General features: G+C 43.3%; 1 protein-coding gene across 6 annotated transcripts in view; it reads right to left on the bottom strand.

Moving 5' to 3' along the window:
* Positions 1-24,330, bottom strand: part of LOC130122649 (cGMP-dependent protein kinase 1) — a 137,056-nt gene that overhangs the window by 108,636 nt on the left and 4,090 nt on the right. For 5 of the 6 annotated variants that reach the window (XR_008811254.1, XR_008811252.1, XR_008811253.1 and 2 more), the window contains exons 1-2: positions 23,424-24,098; positions 17,712-17,878 (exon numbers count right to left, since the gene is read on the bottom strand). Coding sequence is in view for 2 of the 6 variants with exons in the window: in XM_056291604.1 (XP_056147579.1) it covers positions 17,712-17,878; positions 23,424-23,728 (472 nt within the window). In the remaining 4 variants the exon portion in view is untranslated. Of the gene's footprint in view, positions 1-17,711; positions 17,879-23,423; positions 24,099-24,330 lie in introns of those variants that run through there. The other variant, XM_056291605.1, reaches the window with a different exon arrangement.

The following is a 24,330-nucleotide window of genomic DNA, read 5'->3' as shown; positions in this document are numbered from 1 at the left end:
TTGGGCTGAATGGGTCAGCTTGTCAGAGAATCTGTCAGTGAGTTGTGAGTGCACAGGTTTGGAAATGACTCATGCTGCAATGTGATCTTGCTGTGCCCTCACTCTCACTTTTCACATTCATGTCTACCCTCTCTGTGCATTCAGTACAGCTATTATAATACAGAGAGGGTGCATGGCTTACTGACTTAAACAAAAAACAACAAAAGAAGATATAAAGTTCATCACCTATGCACATCCCTTATAGCTTAGCTCGCTGTATTTAACAAACCTGCTTTCCCTAATGGATGACAAATATGGTTAAGGTAAAATAATTGCCAAGCGATCAAACAAATGTTAGCAATAGGAGACTTAAACCAGTGGAGAAATGACATATCGTTTGGTACCTCAGAAACTTAATACTTGATAAAAATGTCCCCATACTGTACAATCGTGCTCAAACTTAAAATATCTACATTTTCTGTTAAAGAAAACAACAAAACAGACATGACATATATTCACAGTGATCGAAAGCTATGGTGTCATCATGAGTAACAGATGGAATTCCCTTGCTGTTCCATAAATACTATTGCATGTTTATTTGCATGTGTTTCATAATTTGCAAAAAAAAAAAGTACAACCTTGTTTTTTGGCTCAAGTTAACGTAGCATGTCACAAAATCTCAAATCCCCAGAGGTGTAGGATTAGGTGCTATTAAAGTTGTAATAAGCTTACTGGTAATACTGTCATCACACTGTCTCCTAATGTGACAGGACTTTGGCAGGAAGATGAAAGGCGGGATAAAACAGAGGACCTGAAATTACATTTAGTTGATCGTTGAAGATGAAGGAAATAATGGAAGTTGTATCACTGAGGGAACCCTTCATGATAATTAGATGTAATTATACTGGTTACCATTATCATCCCCATGTGAATGTTTATGGATGACACTGCCAAACTACCTCATCTCCATGGAAACATGGGATTTGGTCTCTATTGCAGTCAGTATTTAAAAGATTACCCGTGTCTGCGGTAGCCTTCTGGATGAGATCAAAATGCAACACAATCAGTTTGGCAGTTTGGGACAAGCAGACAGTCTAATCATGAAAACAAGCCCCTGCTGATTTTATTTATTCTCGCTCCTGTTTGATGTCGTCTACAATTTTTAAGACAAATTAGTCATCGACTGTAAAGAATAAGGAAAGCGTGCACTTTTACATTACAAACTACCATATGTAGTTTGAATTACACTTTAAAAATATTTTTTAATTTAGAGCCCCATCAAAGATTTTCTAACAGCCATTCATAAGTGGAATACATTTTTACATTACTGCAAGGAAAAAGCAATAGCTGCACGCTACCTATACAGAGATAACAATGCAGACGTTACACCATTACACATAAAGGGCAGCAGAGCGGCTTATTAATGAGCAAAGGAGGGTCCTCCAATTCAATCCCAGCCCTTCTGTGTGCATTTGCTTCTTCCTTCCTATGCTTATGAGATTTTCCATATGAACATAAGAAGAAAAAGACATGTATGTTAGGCGAACTGGAGACTCTTATTTGCCATGAGTTGTAATTGGTGTTTCAGTGACAGTGTGTGGGCATTTTGAGAGACTGGCGACATGTACACTGTCCTCATATCCACCCAACGCTTGCTAGGGCTCCAGCACCCTTTGATCCTAAATTTGTTGGAGCAGAGGCAGCAAATGAATGATATAATGAATGAGCTGTTGCACATTACTTTCATGTAGATGACATCTGTCACAAGGTAAATTCAGCTAGCCTCATGGCATAATGTTTATGATTAGCTTGGCAATTCTCAATACAGAAAGACCACCACGCATAAATAGTGAGAGATGTCCTTCCTATCTGCTCAAATGGCAAACGTACGTCAAGTGCTTTTTCTATTTTTTGATATTTCAGAAAAAAATAATTGCCTGATTTACACCACTCCCATGAGAATGACTGCTTAACGTAAATATGGCCTGACACAAATTTGTGTTTAGCATCCCCACAAATCTGGATTTTATTTTTATTTTTTGGATAACAAATCTGGATTTAAAAGTTGTACACCCACCCAGACAAGAGCTTGTCAACCCCAGAGCTAACACTTTTAACATTTGCCTCTAATGCAAAACATGTCAATACCAGACAGTTAACAGGCTGAAAAAGATAGACAAGGAACTTCCTAAGACAAAACAGAAAGAGAAGAATAGAAGGGGAAAGTGGCAAAAAGAAGAGAGACGAAAAGAAGCAAAGGAAATATGATTGTTTATCAAGGTGAAATATGGTGAGCAAAACCATTTCTTCTGAAGAAGAAAAACATCCATTTTTCTTTCTGATAAAGCCTGTTGCGTCCAACACCTATTTTTCACATTCATGCTTCTTCCTCTGTCACTGTCAGATGACAAAACACAAGGCCCCTTTGCAATTCTTCTCCCAGATTTGCGCCCTTTTTCATTGTTTTTGTTTTGTTTGTTTTTTTCCTTTGGTTTCATTGTGGTCTTTGGTCAAGAGGAACCCATGATGGGGGCTGATTGACATCTGTACTCTCTCCTAAAACACATTCACAAAATGCACGAACTGTAAGGTATTTAAAACTACGAAACTCTAATTAGATTAGATTAGAAGCTATGACCCACAATGCCCCATGATTTAGCAAATTATATTGTTCCTTTTCCATGGCAAAAAAAAGTGGGTCAGTGCTATGCAAACTGGGACAAAAGATGTCTTACTAAGACAATGGTGATCACATGGACCATCACTGTTGCAGTGTGCTTCATTGCATGATAAGTCACCTCTGGTAGGACCATCCTTCTCATAGACTGAGTAAGGGATTAAGAGATTTACCTACCAATTTAAGAGCATCTGACCACAGCACTGACACTCATTATTCTAATACTTTTTATCAAAATGTATTCATTATGTTCATTTATAATTATAATTTATTCATTGGATTTATTCTAATATTTAACACTAGCTAACACTGGCTAGCTTCAAATGCTAACATCACAGTAGAAATAATCTATGGTAATTCTAACTAGGCTAGTTAACTAATGTTGATCGTTACATCTTGATCATATCAAGTTGGAGTTTCCAAGATGAAGGTGGCTCGAGTTACATGCATATACCAAACAAGCATTGGTTTACCATATAAAAGCAACAATACTACACTTGAACTGTCCACTGCACTGACCCACCTCTGAAATCCAAGTCTTTGCAAAATATTGAAATATTGGAAAAGCAATCACATCCAAAGTCTTGTGTAATGATCTTCTCAGATCCAACCTCTCGAAATTAGGTTCTCAGACTGCCATCTAATCACCTTACTGGTTGCAGACTGCTTATGCCTGGGACCATCAGTGCTTCTCCATAATGTAGAGAATATTGACCGGATCAACCCCAAATTGGATATTATATAAGTCCTTATGTGGGAAGAGTAGATCCTCCATGAAAAGTTTACTTTTAAATATAAAGCCATTCCCAAATGGCCCGTGTCATTAACAAACTGATGACTGATTAAACGTCATATTGCCAAGTTGAAACTTCCCTCAAACCTGGTGAATGCATGCCATTAAATGAGGAATTTCTATCCTTAGATTTCTCACTATAGTGTCCTATGACAGTCTTTCTCACTCTTCTGTTTGCGGCACGGTGGCCCAGTGGTTAGCGCTGTTGTCTCACAGCAAGAAGGTCCTGGGTTCGAACCCCAGGCCATCCCAAGTCCTTTCTGTGTGGAGTTTGCATGTTCTCCCCGTGTCTGCGTGGGTTTGCTCCGTGTGCTACGGTTTCCTCCCACCATCAAAAAGACATATGTTAAGGTTACTACTCCTGTCTGTGCCCCTGAGCAAGGCAATGGAAAGAAGAACTGGAGTTTGTCACCAGGCACTGCAGCTGCCCACTGCTCCTATACACTAGGATGAGTTAAATGCAGAGTACAAATTCATTGTAAGAATACAACTCGTTGTAAAAATACAATGTCAAATAAAGTGGCTTCCTCTTTCTCCTTTTCTTCTTCACTCTTCTGTTCTTGAGATTTCACACAACACATTCCTGCACTGACTCTGTCAACAGCACACCCCAAATTTAGCCCTGTTGAACACTCAGATTAAAGACGTGGTCATCTCTACTAAATTCCCCCAGTAAAAGAGACTGTTTCTTATTTGTTCTATTACTAACACTAACATCAGTCGGCCAGTTAATTCTGGCACAACTTTACAAATCTTGGACAATCTTCTTGGCTTCCTCTGTTGCCTCAGGAGTCCTGTTGAAATTAATGATCAGTCCATACTTACAGACATAATCTGCCCTCTGCACTCAACAACCCCCCTATAAATTCTTGACCCACTTAGAATGAAACAAAAAGGAGGGTAAAAAAATGCTTCTTGGTACCATGCAGACGCTTAAAAACATCAGTCTAAGGGCATCCAGGCGGCGTGGCAGTCTATCCCGTTGCCTACCAACACGGGGATCGGCTGTTCAAATCCCAGTGTTACCTCCGGCTTGGTCAGGTGTCCCGACAGACACAATTGGCCATATCTGCGGGTGGGGAGCAGGATGTGGGTATGTGTCCTGGTCGCTGCACTAGCGCCTCCTCTGGTTGGTCGGGGCGTCTGTTCGGGGGGGAGGGGGTAACTGGAGGGAATAGCGCGATCCTCCAACATGCTATTTCCCCCCGGTGAAACTCCTCACTGTCAGGTGAAAAGAAGCAGCTGGCGACTCCAAATGTATCAGAGGAGGCATGTGGTAGTCTGCAGCCCTCCCCGGATCAGCAGAGGGGGTGGAGCAGCGACCAGGATGGCTTGGAAGAGTGGGTTAATTCGCCAAGTACAAGTGGGGGGGGGGGGGCAAAAACAAAAAACAGTCCAACGTCCGAGTGCATGAAGTGCACTGCCAATGCTAGAAGTCTAGTGACTGGATAAAAGACAGCCTTTCCCCTTTACAAACTATCTCCAGTTGTGGCCATGACTTCAAACCTTTCAACTTGACTGACACATTGGAAAATGTCTTCTCTCAATTCCTCAATTCAGTACCGTAGTGATCTAGCTATATGGAGATGACTGTTGACACACTCTGCAGAGGGGTTTATTTTAAATGTCAAAACAGGCTATTGTATAGCCAAGCTAAAATTATTGTTCTTAAACCAACAAAAGGATCTGAATACTGGAAAGTGGGTATCTAAGTTTGAAAGCCCAGCCCACCAATGACAGGGTCCATGCATCAAGTATACAGAGTGCCACTGTGCTTAGCTGCCTGCTGATGATGGGTCTTGTGCTCAACCAATGACCACATCGACATCCATGAACATTTACATCACAGCAAACAGACATAAATGCCTAAATGTCGCTGCACCCATCCAGGATTGCCAAAGTATTATTTAAAAACTTACCAAATCATTTTCTGGCCCCTTCTTCAGCAGCCTTCACCCTTTATTAAATTCATTACATTAAAAAAAACTAAACTAAATAAGAACACAATCTCACATTTTAATTTCTTGTATGAATACTCCAAGCTAGTTCTAGCAAATAAAAACGTCATTTTAAATCTCATGTAAAATGCTAAATGATAAAATACTAATGAAGGATCTTCTCCCTGCTTTAGGTACATATCTACTTAACTTTATAAATAGTCTCTACTTAATGTTATAACTGTTCTTCCTCTGGGCATTATTCCTGATTAATTCAAACAGAAGTTATCAAATTGGGGTCCAACCCGAATCCTGGAAAATTGGGAAAAATGCTCACTTTTCTAAATTAATTCTCCATTCAAACAACATCTTATGCCATCCCCAAATTGGATGAGCAAAGTGAGCACACCAGGAGTACAAAGGGAAGAAAGGGCAGAAAATTGATAAAGTGCTAAACAAGGAAAGAATTGCTTACTTAGCCAATGCCCAGTGCACTGTTTTAGTTCTTTTTCCCCTTTTTCTTCTTAGTTATTTCGAGAGAAGAACGTGTTTATTTTGGTCGTGCCAGGGATTAGCTTCTCTGTAATTCTTTCTTTGTATCCTCCAAGTAAAGACACCTATAAACATATCATCCTCTTTCATGTAGATAGTGCATAATTCAACCTAGCAATAACATCTGATAATATAACAAAGTCAAACAATCTAAAAAGAGGTGAATCGTTCATTTAATCCCAAAGGCAGCTAAAAACTATTTTTGCTCTTTTAATTTCAGATGCCGTTGCCCCAAAGCCGATAAAGATGTCTGCTCTTCTTGCATCATCACAGCAATACAGCTCACCTTAGAAACATGGCCAGGGCTAGGCTTTTTTTGGTTTTGTTTTTATTCCAATGAGAAGATTACAGGAACTGCTCCATGCTTTTGTCTCCTCCAGTTTTGATAACTGCATGGCATTGCTGTGCAGCTGTCCCAACACTGCATTTTAAGTTTTGATAAACTAAGTTTGGGAACAAAGCCCACGCCTCAAACAATCCAACCACTCGCATATATACGCCTGTGCCAATTAAACTAACCCCTTTCTCTCTCCATTGGTCTTTTCACATCCCACCCCACCAGCACCGTAACAAGTCAGCGCCAGGCCCCAATGCATGATGGTCAAAGCGAGCCCCGGCCTGCCCATCACAATCAGACGTAATATAACATCATGTATGATGTGAATGAAAGAAGTAAAAGTATGCAGCTTTAAAATGACCAGCAACAGCAAAAGATCCTGTAGACTATTTGCTCCGGTTCGAGTCTGAGCCATCTCTAATTGATGTTGGACACACACACACACACACACACACACACACACACACACACACACACACACACACACACACACACACACACACACACACATACACACACACACAAACTATGTACAATTAGGGAGTGATTTGTGAAAACAAAATCAGGCCAATAGGGTGTTACGTTTTCCCAGTGTGAAGCAAATTGTTCCAATTTATGACTAATAAGTGCTGTTTTTGTCTCCATGTTGTAAATGTCCATCGTAATTTCCATCCATGCATTTGGCTTCTCCTGTGATAACCATTTCCTGGTAAGAGTGTTTTTGCCAGCCACCAGCAGTATATTCATTAAATATTTATCTTTTCCACCATTCTTGAGGTATATACCCAAAATATATGGTCTTACTCTCTAGGGGCACTTCATATTTAAAATATCTTGTAGGGCATTGTGTACCCCTCTCCCAATAGTATTTGTTGATGGGTCAATTCCAGAAAACATGGTAATGATTTGCATTTCGGTTTCCACAGTTTATCTAGCAAAGGGGGGGTTACTTTCATAGTGGGATTTCTGAGAGGGTGTAATAAAATACCTTATCGAGCTTTTCCAACAAAACTCCTTCCATATCTGTGAGCTGGTACACTTCCATCAATACCTCCATATTGTTGCCTATTCTTCCTCAGATATAATTAACCCCCTTCCTTACCCTATTTTGTTTTAATATGTGAAGTTGAATGCGTTTTTAAGATTTGACAGACACTTGTACATGCATGAAATAATTCTACCACCAGTATCTGAATTATATGCTTTTCTAAACAAGTCTATAAAACCTGTACTTGCCTCAGTTACATTTTTCTCACTTTCATATTAACATAATGCTGCATCTGCAGATACCGATAAAAGTCTTGTTTTTGTAATAAGTATTTCTCTTTAAGCATTTCACAACTGAGCAGTGTTCCTTCTTTCATTGCATCACATGGAACTGTTATTCCTTTAGCTGTCCAATCCTTAAATTTAGTATCCAATTTAGATGTAAAATCTGAGTCATATGCACAACATTTAAGAATTATAATAGCTCTGTTATGGACTCAGGGAGGACCCAAACGGAAACACTTGGTTTAATGAACAAAGACAGACAGAGGTCAGAAAAACAGGGAATCAGTATGATAGGTGGTCAAACAGACAAGCAGGAGGCAGGCAGATTTCATGTACAGTTCAGGTTACCAGTAACAGTACCCCCCCCCCCCCAAATGGCCATCTCTAGGCATACCGCCGAGCTTGTCTGGGTGCTCCTGATGAAAGTCCCGGACCAGGATGTACCGGCGAGGAACCCAGCTGCGCTCCTCCAGTCCATGTCCTTCCCAGTCCACTAAATACTGGTAGCCTCAGCCCCTGTAATGCACATCCAGCAACTGCTGGATGATGTAGGCCGGATGGTCTTCAATAGTGCGGGGGGCAGAGGAGCCACAGCTGGAGGAGACAATGGGCTAGTAGAGAAAGGTTTCAGCTGAGAGACATGAAATGTGGATGAATCTTCATGTGAGGAGGCAGTTTGAGTCTAACAGCAGTGGGGTTGATAAGACTCAGTCTCAAAGGGACCAATGTAACGGGCTGTGAGCTTCTAAGAAACAGGTTGTAAAGGTATATCCTTACAGGAAAGCCAAACCTTTTGACCTGGTTGGTATTTGGTGGCTGGTGCCCGACGACGGTCAGCAATGCATCGCTTGTGGTGAGCGGAGTGGAGCAGGGTGGCACAGGCATCCTTACAAACCGTACGACAATTACAAAGGTGGGCCTGGACAGAGGGAACTGAGATTTCCTCCTCCTGGGCTGGGAACAGAGGTGTTGAAAAACCATGGCACATTAAAACAGCAACAGGAGGCTGCGCTTGACTGGGACTTGGACTCATACTCGATGCAGGTTAGGTGAGTGCTCCAGGAGGCCGGGCTCTTGTAGGCAAAACAGCAAAGCGCCACTCCCAGGCCCTGGTTGACTCGTTCCATTTGATCATTAGTCTGAGGGTGATAACCAGAAGACAGACTTACCATAGCTCTGAGGGCTTGGTAGAAGGCCTTCCTGACTTGCAATAAACTGGGGATGCTGGTCAGAGACAATGTCTGTGGGGATTCCATGGAGGCTGAAGACATGGTTTGCCCGGAAGTCAGCTGTTTCCAGGGCTGTGGGAAGCTTAGGGAGAGCCACAAAGGGTAGGGTACAGCTTCAAGAAAGCTGTCCACCATGAGTATAACTATTACCTTGTGAAAGCGGGAGTCCAGAAATGAAAACGAGGCCTATGTGGGACCATGGGCAAACTGGGACCAGCAAGGGGCAGAGCAGGCCAGTGGGTGGCTGGTGAGAGGCCTTTCCTTGGGCATATATGGAACAGGCAGCAATGAAGGCATGGTTGTCAGCAGCCATGGTGGGCCACCAAAACCAAATTACTAGATTTATTCAAATATTTGCATAAAGGTTATCATAAATCAGTAATTGGTGGGAGTGTAACTGTCTCAGTCCTTATATTATATCCTTCCCATCAGTCCAGTATCCCTGAGAAAGATGAAGTATATATTTAAGCACACAATTCCCAGTGTTCCTTGTGGAAATTGATTTTAGCTAATGCACTTTACACATGAGTGTTTTTTATACCCATAAACAAGACCATTACTTTAATGTGGTACAGGTGCACACTAATTATGTTCAATTGTGTTTACCTGAGTTTGTTTTAGGAATAATTTGTCATTTGTGTAAACTTGGAGCTTTCAGAGCACAAGGGGTTGAATACTTATGCTAGCACTATATTTTAGTTTTTAATCTATTAATAAAAAGTCGGCAAAACTTAATTTATTTTAGCTTTGGGAACATGCTGTTAGAGCTGATGGGGGGGGGTCACAAAAATATTATTCAGGAACAGATGTGTGAGTATCTTTTATAATCCAAAAATTAGTGATGACTGTCAAGGGGGTTCTTCAATACTTTTGCAAGGCACTGTAACTGTGATTTAGGGAAAAACAAATAACTGACTTTACTGAGACCATGCTACTGAGACCATTGTCTTTGATGGCATGTAGGTAAATGTTATGAAGTCATCTTCCCAAATTTTGTAGCCATTAAAAGAGTCTGCTCATATTCCCTTCTAAAAAGGAGCTTGGCATCTAAAAAAACAAAAATAAAACACAAAAAAAAACAACAACAATGGAGCCAGCAAGGGATGTACACTACATGGTCAAAAGTATGAACACTGCTTCTAATTAGTGGGTTCGGCTAGTTCAGCCACACCCATTGCTAACAGGTGCATAAAATCAAGCATACAGCTATGCAGTCTCCATAGACAAACATTGGCAGTAAAATGGGTTGTACTGAAGAGCTCGGTGACTTTCAATGTGACAGTGTCATAGGATCCCACTTTTCTAATCAGTTGGTCAAATTTCTGCCCTGCTAGATCTGCCTGGGTCAACTGTAAATGCTGTTACTGAGATGTGGAAACGTCTTGGAGATATAACATTTCAGCCACAAAACAGTAGCCCATACAAGACTACAGAATGGGACCCTCCAAGTGCTGAAGCACATGGAACATAAAAAATCATCTGTTCTCAGTTGCAACACTCACTCCCAAGTCCAAATTGCCTCTGGAAGCAACATCGGCACAAGAACTGTTTGTCTGGAGCTTCATGAAATGAGTTTCCATGGCTGAGCAGCTGCACACAAGCCTAAGATCACCATGTACAATGCCAAGCATCAACTGGAGCGGCGTAAAGCACACCACCATTGGACTCTGGAGTGGTGAAAACACATTCTCTGGAGTGATGAATCATGCTTCACTGTATGGCAGTGTGATGGACCAATCTGCTTTTGGTGGATGCCAGGAGAATGCTACCTGCCTGAATGCACAATGCCAACTGCAAGATTTGGTGAAGGAGGAATAATGGTCTAGGGTTGTTTTTCAAGGTTTGGGCTAGGCCCCTTAGCTACAGTGAATGGAAATCTCAATGCTACAGCATGCAATAATATTCTACAGAACTGTGTTTCCAACTTGGTGGCAACAGTTTGGGGAAGGCCCTTTTCTGTTTCACCATGATAATGCCCCCAAGCACAAAATGAGGCCCATAAAGACATGGTTTTCTGAGTTTGGTAGAGAAGAACTTAACTGGTCTACACAGAGCCCTGACCTCAACAACTTTGGGATGAACTGGAACCCTGATTGTGAGCCAGGCCTTCTCCCCAACATCAGTGCCCAACCTCACTAATGCTCTTGTAGTTGTATGGGAACAAATCAACTGAATCCCTGCAGCCATCTTCCAAAATCTAGTGGAAAGCTTTTCCAAAGGAGCAGAGCCATGCCCATGTGTTTTGGGATGAGATGTTCAACATGCACATATGTGTGTGATGTTCAGGTGTCCACATACTTTTGGTCATGTAGGGTACCTCCCAAAGCAGCTGAAGTAGTTTGACCTGCCAATGGCAATTCTGGCTGAGGTCTACACGAGCTTCATTGAGTCCTCTGGGCAGTGGAGATCATTAATAACTGTCTTATTGCCATTCTACACCACAATGGACGTTGACATATCCAGCACATACTTTCATCACTTCATAGTCAACCGTTTACACTCAACTTGCACTGACAACACAGTAAGTATGATTTGTCCAGTGAGCATTTAATCATGTAATTTAAACTATCTTTGAAAACCCCAAGCTCACTTCTTACCAGCGCAACATTATCGTGGACTCAGCCAGAGCCTCTTGTTCCTCCTAGCTCTCTCACCCAGCTCTTTGTCTCTGCACAGCATTATACCGTCACACCCTCCTGTCTGCTCAACAGTCATCTCCTGCCAATTATTCCCTCCAAAACTCCCGCCATACCCACCTGCACGCCTTCTGCACCACTCATCGGCCTATCAACCATCAGCCCGCCAGATCTGCCACACACCTGTTGCCTGTTGTTTGCCAGATTGTCAGTTGTGCTCCTGCCAGTTTTCATATCCCGCCCGTCTGGTCTGTTCAGTTCTGCCTGGTTTTGACTCATGTCTGTAAGTGACCTTGTATTGCTACCTCATGATTATGTTCCTCTGCCTTCTTGGACTGACTTTTGGTTTTGGACTTTGGAATGAACTGCTGTATGAACGGCCTCATCCCTTCAGTAAAGTTACTACTCTTTACTTACGTTTGCCTCTGGTTTGTGATTCTGCATTTGAGTCCTACCTGACCCATGACAAACATTTAATATGTGAGAAAGAATGGTGTATCGTAGAAATACTGCAGATTTTTCCTATTTGGGGACCCGTTTGTTTTGCTTTTTATGAATTATGTAGAAAAAACATAATCTGAGTCGCTTTACCCTATTACCCACTAAACATGGATATTGTTAAATATTCTGTGATATTCAACATAGTTTTACGCTATGGTCACTCTATTTCATGGGGGTAAAGTAACAACACAAATTCCTTTTATGTGTTTGTGTAAAAACTTTCACTGTTAAGAAAATAGTTTCTGATTCTGGTAGTAATTCTAATGTTTAACCTAGTAAGGTCATAGAATTGTCAAACCACTCCCGCAGTTTCTCAAACTGAGACTCTGGCTTGGCTCTCTCTACAGAGCTCTCAGCTCAGAGAAATCTTACATGTGTGAGCGTGTTGCGAAGCAGGAATGGTTGTTTCAGATTTACTCCCCTACATTAACAGAGGTCAATGTGAACTCAGCCATACTTTCTGACCAATCTGTTATAGCACTGTTTGATGCAACAGGCCATCCAGGAAATGTCTTGCAAACCCAATAATCAGTCAGTGGCCTATGTGGAAAAAGTAGGAGCATTAATCGATCTAGAGTAATCTACAAACTGAAATATAAATGTCAGTGTCCATCCGTCATTCATCAAGATGAAGACACTGCTCGCTCTCTCGCTCTCTCTCTCTCTCTCAACAAGACAGTGCAATTTAGGAGACATGTTTTGCTGGCAACCTTTTTTGATTAACCCCGTGGCGTTACATTGATGAGGAATGCTCTTAATCAAAAACACTGCAAGTACACGTTTCTTAAACATAAATGATCGGCCCTCCTTCCTCTCAATAACAGCCACAGCGTCTTAGTGTTGGCCACTGGAGCACTTTAGGCACATGGTGAAGATACAGTGTATATAAAAAGTCTACACAACCCTGTTAAAATAGCAGGTTTTTGTGATGGGAAAAAACGAAACCAAGATAAATCATGTTGGAACTTTTCCAACCTTTAATGTGAAATGGCAACCTATAAAATTCAAGTTAAAAAAAACAAAAAACAAACTTTTTCGGAAGAAAACAAAAACAATAAAAAAGCTTACAATAACCTGGTTGCACAAGTGTGCACACCCCTAAACTAATACTTTGCTGAGGCACCTTTTGATTTTATGAAAGCACTCAGATAAGAGCATTAGCTTGGCACATCTTGACTTGGCAATATTTTTCCCATTCTTCTTTGCAAAAACATTCTAGATCTGTCAAATTGCAAGGGAATCTCCTGTGCACAGCCCTCTTCAGGTCACCTCACAGATTCTCTATTGGATTCAGGTCTGGGCACTGGCCGTGCCACTCCAAAATGTTTATTTTATTTTGGTGAAGCCATTCCTTTGTTGATTTGGATGTATGCTTTGGGTCGTTGTCATGCTGAAAGTCAAAATTCCTCTTCAGCTGTCTAGCAGACGCCTCAAGGTCTTGCACCAAAAATTGACTGGTATTTGGAGCTATTCATGATTACCTCTACCTTGACTGAAGCCCAGTTCCAGCTGAAGAAAAGCAGTCCCAAAGCCTGATGCTGCCATCACCATGCTGCACTGTGGATGTGTTGTTCTTTTGATGTGCTGTGTTGTTTTTGTGCCAAACATACCTTTTGGAATGATGGCCAACAAGTTCAGCCTTAGTCTTGTCAGATGATAACATATTTTCCACAGTTTTGGAAGGCCAGGTGTATGTTTTTGCAAAATTTAGCTGGGCTTGGGTGTTTTTCTTTGTGGGGGGGGGGCTACCCCATAACCCAGACATATGAAGAATACAGGAGATTGTTGTCACATGTAGGGAGCAACCAGTACTTTGCAGAAATTCCTGCAGCTCTTTTAATGTTGCCAAAGGCCTCTTGGCAGTCTCCCTGACCAGTTTTCTTCTTGTCTTCTCATCAATTTTGGAGAAACGTCTTGGTCTTAATAATGTCCCTGTTGTGCAATATTTTCTCCACTTGTTGATGATTCTCTTCACTGTGTTCCATGGTCTATCTAATGCCTGGAAATTATTTTGTACCCCTCTCCTAATTGATACCTTTCAACAATGAGATCCTGTTCATACTTTGTCCGCTCTTTGTGGACCATGGCTTTTGCATTTGGATGCAACCAAAAAGATGTCAGGAAAATCCTACAGGAACAACTGCACTTCATTATCCAAAGGAGTTGAATCAAGTGCAACTGGACTTGGTATATATCCGTGAAGACGTTTCGCCTCTCATCCAAGAGGCTTCCTCAGTTCGTGCCTTTCTGACGAGACCAAGCTAGTCTGACTGGCTGGTGATGAGACTCAGAATTTATCCTCCTGGAGTCATTATCAGAGCTATAGATGTCCATGGCTCTTTGTGTCCCGATGTTTACCAACGCCCGTCGCTAACAGAGCCATAGATATGAGTGGCTCTTTTGTGTACCGATGTTTGGCCGCGCCCGTCGTAATCGGAGCTATTGATATGTGTGGCTCTCCTGTGCACTTCATTTGTGGTTAACCAGAGTCACTTTAATTAATGGCAGTTGTATTACTGTTGTACTAACTACTATTTAACATGAGTTTGAATGTGATTAGTTAATTTTGAACAATGCCACATCCCCAATTACTAGAGGAGTGCACTCAGGAGAGTGCAGATCCTCGCCAGGTGTATCTCTCCTTCTCCGGTGCTCAGACTTGGCGACAAACCACCCTTTTTTTGCCTACTGACAACCTTGGTGGAGTCCAACACCCACCGAAAACATGTTTGATTTTGTGCCGAGAATGCAGACACAGCTCTCATTTTGGTTATACAAGGACCGGATGGCTTGTAGCAACTGCCCCGGTACCCCATACTCCCACAATACCCCACCACAGAGTGCCCAGGGGTACACAGTCGTAAGCCTTATCCAAGTCCACAAAACACATGTAGACTGGCTGGTCAAACTCCCATGCCGCCCTCAGCACTTCCGCAAGGGTAAAGAGTTGGTCTGTTGTTTTACAGCCAGGGTGGAATCCGCATTGTTCCTCCTGAATTCGAGGTTCGACAGTTGGTCAGAGCCTCCTTTCCAGCACCCTAGACTAGACTTTCCCAAGGAGGCTGAACAGTGTGATGCCCCAATAATTGGAACACACCCTGCAATTATCCCCCAGGATCATTTGTGTAAACTCTCTGACGTCACGGAGGCTGAGCACGCTATGAGCATCCGTAAAAGTACAATGAGTAGGATTTGTCAGTTGCGGTTTGGCTCCTCCTCCCTGGCTCAACAACGCCAGAAGCGCACGCCCCCTGACCACAGTAGCCAGAACACATACCAGTGTTCAGGCTAACGCCGCATTGCTCTTCATTTCCATCCTGTCCTTCAGTGCTCGCCAGCGGGTGAAAGCCAACCTCAGATTCTCTCTCGTTTTGGAACAAGCTTTGTCCGTTTGGTGTTTTGCCTTGCTATATTTGCATCTTTTTGGCACTGTGTCCACCATTGTCGTAGCATCCTCTTGGATGCATGCTTATGCTCTTGATCTATTCCCCAATCCTCTGTGTATAGTACACATAACTCTAGTTAATGGTCATGGCAATTTGCATATGAAACCAATTGCTGGTTCGGTTGTTATGCCACTGTATTGTTTATAAGAGTGGGGATACCTGCAGTCAGTTGAGACTGAAGAGGTCACTAAGACGAGGGATGAAACGTTTCTTTTGTAGCATTTACTGCTATAAAGATCACACTTACAAAACGTACAACGACGTCTTTATTCTTGGCTGTTGTTGGCCACAGCCACACTGTACAAACTGCCAGGAACAAGTCACTGGTCATCTCTCCCCACTCAAGCAAAACAACGAAAACAAAACAGTAACCAGCAGGCCAGCCCCCCCTCTGCTCCACCAACCACAGGCAGGCACACTGACCGACATAACATGCATTCCCATGATTGGCAGAGAGCAGGGGCTTGATAGACCGACTCCACTAATCAGTCCTCTCAACATCATCATCATTGGTCGCTCGAGGTCGAGTATGGCTGTCCTCTTTCTGGGTCCTTCTCTGTCTTCAGGTGCGCATAGAGGCCAACCATGGAGCTGCATAATGGGAGGACGCCAGCGCATGACAGTTTTTTACGTGGAGAGGCTAATGCGCCTGCATCCACCACAGTCCTTGGCAGGGGTTGGCCATAGTCCAATGGCATAGAGAACCAAGATGATTAGGGCACACCCTCTGTTGCAGCCTTCATCTGCCTTCACTGCTGTTCTGGGTGACCTGAAGACATCTTCCACCAGTTCCACTGTTGAGGTCTTTGTTGGGTCGCGCTTAGTCTGGAACATCCCCCTTGACCTATCTGCCTTGAGTGACCCTACCAGGAGCCAAGTTCCAGATGGCATAGCTCTTGGGATCATTAGTACATGCAAGCTTCTCCATCACGGCAAGGTGGCGATCCAGGAGACGACTCCCAACAGTACAGGGTCGCTACACTCTCAATAAATGTTGTGTCCAGATGAACTGATTCAACTTTCTGTGATTGAGTGGGATTATTTTTATGAGTCTATACATTGATTTTTTTAGGGAAAATCCTATTCATTCTACCTTTAAAGAAATGGGATCGATGGCCTATATACATCAACTGTTTTTAAACGATTTTCCTGCGCTAGAAGGGCACAGTTAGTCTAAAACATACTCCTCGCTTTCCGAGTCACTTGTCATTTCATCCTTGAGTGTTGATTTCAGCTTCTGCTTTTTGTCCCTTCTGCAATGAAGAGTGACACTGATGGAGTTTTTCAGCAACGAGCCAATGTGACGGGACACATCAGTTTTCCAGCACAGTATAGCCTCCCCTACTGGCATCAGAACAGCAACATAAGTACACTCACAACCTTCTCGCAAATGGCCAAACATGCCGGAAACTTTTTTTCAGGCTCTTGATATCACAAGCTACCAACCCATGCATGTAACTATTGCTTTAGATTTTTTTTATATCTTAAAGCACATTGCATAACAACAAATCAGATGTAGCAAATAAGGGAGGAGAGGGCAATACACAACATCAGCAGAATTTTACCTCAACTGTGGTCTGGCTATTCCCATGTTCACCCCTTTATCCTAAAAGCAGCCAAAAGCCGCAAAAATTGTATATTTAATTAAAAATAGATTTATTCTGTGTGCTTTCACTGCTTTATGGTACAATCCAGAGCCAGTTCACTCGAGAATCCTGGAAGTCTACTAGACCACTGAGGATCTCTAAAATGTTTCATTGGCCAGGGCATTTTTCAATGTCACTTGTGGCAAAACATTTTAAGAAATGTTATTTCATACTCGATTTAAAGAACCTTTCCAACCTCGTCAAGACATTTGGTTTAATTTGCTATCATCAATCCCGTGCACACTCAGTACCTCCTCCACTCGTACAAGAAAATATAAACCAGGCATCAGAAGAGCAGCCTCATTGTCCAGGAATTGTAAATAATTCCTACTGGAAAAAAAACAGAAGCCACAGTGTCTCTCACAATGAACCACTGGGATACAAGCAAATCATTAGCAGTCACAGAGAGTTAGTTTCATGGTGCTCAGTCACCCTGCAGAAAAGCATCAATTATTCCTTTTCATTCCTTTACCATCGACATGATATCAGTGCTTTTGATGTTTTTTTCCAGATATGGCTCTGTACATTTACATACCTTACATGTGCCACATTCTCTAACAAAGTCGATAATGTTCTTGTAGGGCCTAACATGTGTCACCCACATTAACAGTTTACATATCTATATCATTCGACAGTAAGTTAATTGATCTCAGTAAATGTATGTTTTTCAAAGGACAGATGCTAGTAAATGTTAACAAAGCTTTACCTTCCATGACATAGACCAACGAGCCCACATCCCCCTCCTTAATGATGCAGCTATCCTTCCCATACTCTACAGGGTACATGCAGTCCACAATCTCCTGGATCTGGGACAGCTCCAAGTTCTTCATGAAGTCATTGTCTAAGATGGCCTCCTTGATCAGGTTCTTGGACCTAGGGAAAGGACAGCACAAGGTAAGACCATTACAAAAACAAAAACCAAGAAATGACCCACGAGAACACAATTTTTTAAGTGTTGTTAAGAGTCCCTTTATCAGAAAGGATGATGAATGGTCCAGACAGCATTAAAGGAAACAAAACATGAGCAAGGAAACCGTGCGTAAGCCAAGGAACAAGTCCTATAGCAGTCATGGCTGAGGTCAAACTGAGGGTGAATATGACAAACATTGTTTATCCATCTGTTCAGTGGACCTGTCTGTCACAGCCTTCACTCAGATTGAAAAGCACCCATTTACAAAAGATGTTCCCATTTCAGAGACATCAAGGTTTGAAACCCTTCTCTTCTTCTTCCTTCAAATCAGGCCCAGTTCTCTAGACCACACTGATATGAGCTATTTCGAGGGGAATTGAGAGTCTCCCCTACCTTGAAGAACAAAACAGCGTACATTTCATAGATGAGATCTCTTATTTGACCTTGCATGTACTAGTCAATAAATGATGAAATCCATGTCTGACAGAAGCGGATTAGTTTCATTCAATGACACATTGCAATGCCAAAATGATGTATGGTCATAATAACAGTCCACAGGTAAGCATAGTCAGCAATGAATTTCTAATGATCAGGAATCAGGAACACGAAATGTCATTTCTCCCTGCCCACAGCAGTGCAACACAAAGACAAAAACACATATCCAAAAACTACAAGAACTTCAAGAACACTTATATCCAAACTAACACATATATACAAACTAAAAAATCACTCTCCAAGAGAACAAATGCCAGCCAGGATGACTATTGGAACTGCCGGTCTGCATGGGCTAGCAGTTAGCTTAGCCTGTCCTGCTTCCGCGTCCTGTCAGACCGCCCTCGGTGTTACGTCTTCGGGCACAGCTCCAGGCAGGGCCGTGGTCCCTGGGCCCACAGGACGTAGCAGACCAAGCTCTCCCTGCCAATCCAGCGCCAGCTCTCCCAGCCATCAAATGAAGACACAAACTTAGACACAGACATGGACAAAGACCCTACATGGACGGTACTGGGTGAGGCCGCTGTAAATGTGAATTCACGCTGCAATCTTCCCACACCGGAAGCAGAAAGGATATGATAATGATGTAATAATAACAATAATAATAATAGTAATAATATGGAGAATGGCATTGATTCTGAGCTTATTGCACCTCAAAGTTATCAAAATACTAATAGGTGTACACATGAGTACACCCATGTACAACATGCAAGGAAGTTATTACCTTTTACTGTGAACCTTTTAAGACTGATTAAAATGTAATACTCGAGAAATCAGACGAGAGGGAACATTACTGAAATACTTACAAATAAATCATTAGGGGCTTACGTGCAACATGGTATGCAAGACCCAGCATGGGCAAAGTTTTGATTCAATAAGATTTAAAAGGAGGCGAAAGCGAGTGTCAAAGCAATGGCCATTCAGTAGATGATATGCAAAGGTGATGGCGAGAGAGCGCCATATGTTAGTGACAGCTGCACATAGGCCCGTATCCACAAGGAGAGAGAGCATCACAGTAACCATTAAGCCATCCTCTCAGACAAAAAGCATGTGTAAGAGACGTGAGAGGAGACGTGAGTGACGAAGATCCTGTACTGGAGGGGAAGATCATTCAGCGTGTCTGCGTGTCATGTGGCTGGTTTGGACAGGGAGCAGTACTGATGAATGAGGCTAATAACATGTATCGAGGTTAATCCATCAAGCAGTCCCTTATTCTTCAAAGAGGGAGGCGTTTATGCCCCAATTCATAAAAATTAAAGAGGAAGCACGTTCTGCCCCTCAAAGCGCCCAGGGAACAGAAAAGGTAATGGTTCGAAGTGTTGCCTGTATCTTTAAAAGCCTACTCCTCTTTGTGCGCCTCCCCTTTTAAGTGGTGACCGTGCAAGCGGGATATGAAAGCCCTCTCTGCCAATTGGACTTTTCAAAACAAGTCAGTATGTTTTTGATGTGCAGCTGGGTAATCTTCCAGAATGAACATCTATTGCCTCCACCCTTATGATGACACTACAGGAAATGCTTAGTGTTACATACAGTATTACCCCAACTCAGAGTGCTGTAGCACAGCTCTGAAATGTGCTTTCGGAAACACTGACCTCCAGTCATCCCCCCTTCTTAACAGAGACCCCACCTCTGTCAGGTACACACCCGGGAACAAAGCGAGGCCCCCTGAGCTTAGCTGTTAATCCGAGTCAGGGGCCCCTTCTGCAGAGGGCCTCTGATGACGGGGTTTGACAACGTCTCGTCCTCAGCCCCAGAACCAGCCGTTTACAGGAAGATCGGCCTTCCTCTCCATTTTAAGAGAGGATATACTTCCCTTGAAGTGAAGTTTGGGAACTGAGCAAGTTCAGGCTTCCTTAAAAGGAAAAAATATGCTCTTTTAGAGGCAAAAAAGAAGAGGGGTGGCATAAAAAAGTGGGAGAGGCCAAGAGAAAGGAAACAGGGGAGAGAGAGAGACAGCGAGACGGAGAAAGAGTGTACTATATGTGTGTGTGTGTGCGTGTGCGTGTGTGTGTGCACGCGTATGTGTGTGTGTGTGTGTGTGTGTGTGTGTGTGTGTGTGTGTGTGTGTGTGTGTGTGTGTGTGTTTGTGTGAGGAACATTCCATGCCCCTTGTAAAATTGACACAGACGGTGACTTTGTAAAATAAAACCAAAATGGAGCACACACACTATCTCCCTACAGTGCAAAAAAAAAAAGAAAAGAAAAAAGGGTAAAAGCGACAGGACTTACAAGCTGAGGACTCGGATATCTTCTAAATGAGTGGATGAAACGATAACCTCGCTCCCGCCATCACACAGAGGGAAACGTAGAATTGTGTTGTGAAAGTTGCTCGAGCGCATAAACTGATTTGAAGTCGGCCGAATAAACACCCCGCTCTTCTCTGGTCCCCTCACTTCTAAAAAGTGGTACCAAAAGGCAAACACCCAAATATTTTCACGGAAATAGAGAATTTCTTCTTCTATATTCAATTTTCTTTTCTTTTTTTATGTTCATGTTTTTTTGTCTACAGATAGCAATGAACAAAATGTACTCCTCTCACAGAGAGACAAGTAAAACTGATAAGGAGGGGTTTGGGAGTACAGCTTGGATAACTTGATGGACACTCGTTTCGCTTAATCGAGAAGAGTTTGAGAGTGTCGTGGCGGTCTATTCCATTGCCTACCAACACGTGGATCGCCGGTTCAAACCCCTGTGTTACCTCCAGCTTGGTCGGGCGTCCCTACAGACACAATTGGCCGTGTCTGCGGGTGGGAAGCTGGATATGGGTATGTGTCCTGGTGGCTGCACTAGCGCCTCCTCTGGTTGGTCGGGGTGCCTGTTCGGAGGGGAGGGGGAACTGGGGGGAATAGCGTGATCCTCCCACGCGCTACGTCTCCCTGGTGAAACTCCTCACTGTCAGGTGAAAAGAAGTGGCTGGCGACTCCACATGTATCGGAGGAGACATGTGGTAGTCTGCAGCCCTCCCCGGATCAGTGGAGGGGGTGAAACAGCGACCGGGATGGCTTGGAAGAGTGGGGTAATTGGCTAAGTACAATCAGGGAGATAAATGAGGGGGAAACCAAAAAAAAAAAGAAGAAGAAGAAGAGTTTGAGAGAAGTACCTACTGGTAAGAGATAGTAGTCCTACATTTCTAATCCTAATAATTTTCTTTAAGCCCTTCAATAATGATGCATCCAGCAAAAATTTCAACCCCCTCCTCCCTTTCTCTCTGTAATTGGCAGATGCCATTGTTTTGCAAAGCAGAAATTGCTTCAGGATGCAGGGACCCCACCAAACTATCCACGTGGCATCGTGAAATGTCAGATTTCGATAATGGGAAAAACGACAATTTTAATTCAGTTCCATAAGAGTTGACATTTAGGAGATGCATGTGTTCCTCACAAACCTAATGATGAGCAGGTCTCTGCCAACATGCAGCAGTAGGCCACTTCTGCAGCTCTTCTGACAGAAATGGACATGTAAAAGGCCAGGATGAGGAGAGGTATCATGATGACTAGTGGTCATTTTAGCTATATAGGTGGCTTCTTGTTGGGTCCTCACCCGACATTTGCAGCCAGCCTGGACCGTTATGCTGTGGCCCGAGTTACACGTTTATTTTCCACAGTGGAAAAAAAAGAAATACAGGCAAAGGGCTTTGTGATGCTGCAACCCAGTACAGACAGCTAGAAGGTACAGGAGTCTTCCTTTTGAAACAAATGAACCTGCTTAATTGTTCTCTGGCCAACCTCCAATCTCCCAAATCTTGCTCAGCGATATGCTCAAAGTCTTATTTATTTGCCCATCAAGAAAACGATAGCATTTATATCTGACACACAACAGGCGGGTCTGCAAAGTGTATTCCCAAGGGGCTTCTTTGTCATGTTGTTTTACACTGATTCATGACAGGCACATGTTGAAAGAGGCTCGCCTGGGATGAAACCTGAAAATCTGACCAAAGAGTTCGGTTTTGCATCACACACTCCTTATAATTAACGAGGCCTGTCACGGTGACGGACATGCATTTGAGCTTGTGTATGGGTATACTTATCCAGACGTGTGTGTAATTGAGTGATAACAACACCTCGTACCAAAAACCTTGAAGTTCAACCACCGGACGGGGCTTTTCAGTGCCTTGGTCCGGCGGGATGTGTGACCTCACATTGCACACCATGTTTGGCCAGGCAGCTATGTTTGTTTAAGATAAAAGGGGGGGGGAGAAGAAGGGAAGGGGGTAGCAGGATAAGGGGACAGGCGAGAGAGAGAGAGAGAGAGAGAGAGAGAGAGAGAGAGAGAGAGAGAGAGAGAGAGAGAGAGAGAGAGAGAGAGAGAGAGAGAGAGAGAGAGAGAGAGAGAGAGAGAGAGAGAGAGAGAGAGAGAGAGAGAGAAAGCTGCTATTTTTTCTTCTTCCTGGGTTGTTGGATATTTTCGTATTTGAATGTGTCAGTCCAACAGTGTTTTGGCTATACCCTAACTCTATGACCATCAATATTCTGACAGTGCTTTGGCAAATTGAACTGAATTGAACTGAGAGACTAAGTGCACCAGCTGCAGACAAATCACAGCATAAACACGGCACTGAAGGCCTGTTAAGACTGCTCCTTATCACAGTTTGAATAGTTTGAATAAACTGGCTGGGTACTGGTACATTACACAGAGCAGCTAACAAGTTCCTGTCAGTCAGTGCAAGTCCAGGTGAAGTTAATATTACAAATGCTATTACTAGAATTAATTTCGTCCATTGTGTGTGTGTGTGTGTGTGTGTGTGTGTGTGTGTGTGTGTGTGTGTGTGTGTGTGGGGGGGGGGGCGTGTAAATCCAACACACTTCTTATGAAATACACTGTAGCTGGAGAGCATGCTGTAAAGTGCTACAGGTGTTCAACCTGCTGCATCACACTAAGCACCACCCACAGAACACGTGTGGCGGGATACGCAGTAACAAGCTCATTCACAGGAATTAACGACAAAAACGGAAACAAAATACATTTAAAAAAACACACAAGTCATGAAGCCGCATTTGCTAATTTTTGTACACCTACTCTGTGCTTTTGGGGTAGAAAGGCAGGGTGACATGGCTAAGGTCCTGGATGTCGAAGGCGGTGGGCTCGGCCGAGATTGCCTGCCTCTTCGTCCTCTGCTGCTCCTGCAACTCGCTCTGCTTGTGGACCTGTTGGGTGGCCGGTTTGATAACGGAGCGGTATTTATCCAGCTCATTCTGCAGCCTCTGGATCAGCTCGTCCTTCTGGTCCAGCTCCAGTTCCAGCTCGTCGATGAGCGCGTCTCGCTGGCGCAGCTCCTCGATCTTCTCCTGGAGCGCGTACTGGAGGTCGCGCAAGGTGCCCATTTCTGGAGACTTCCCTCCCCACCCCCACCCCACCCCAAAAATAAATTAATAAATAAATTATATATATATATATATATATATATATATATATGTTAAAAAAAACTTTAAACTTTAGCCGAAGCTATACGGTCGGGTCTTGATCCTCCCTCCTCTGCCTTTCTGCCAGGCAACTTTATCCGGCATGAACAGATTTAAGAGAATCTCAGCCTCCCCTTCATGGAGCCGGAACGCCTCGCGACTCCCACGTTACCGGGGACTGTTGGGAGTCATGTGTGTGTTGAACGGAGGAGGCGGGTACCGAGGTGAGCCGAGAATGCGCTTCAGCCAGGGAAACAAAGAAATGTAAAGTTTGTCTGCTCTCTCTCTCTCTCTCTTTCCCTCGCTCTCTCTCTCTCTCCCTCGCTCTCTCTCTCCCTCCCTCCCTCTCTCTCTCGGCGGAGTGACAGTGGCCCGTCCTTCCCGTGTGCGTCAGGCTGCGACCCGGAGAGAGCGCGAGGCGAGAAGGGCGCCTACAGGAATCCGTGGTACAATGCAGTCTAGTGAGAGCACATTAACGATAATGGACGGAAACCCTCACTGCGCAAGAAGAAGAAGAAGACGAA

This window comes from Lampris incognitus, chromosome 13, assembly GCF_029633865.1.
Source record: "Lampris incognitus isolate fLamInc1 chromosome 13, fLamInc1.hap2, whole genome shotgun sequence".
Taxonomy (NCBI): Eukaryota; Metazoa; Chordata; class Actinopteri; order Lampriformes; family Lampridae; genus Lampris; species Lampris incognitus.
Note: the sequence above shows the minus strand (reverse complement) of the source record. Positions and strands in the feature narration are given on the sequence as shown.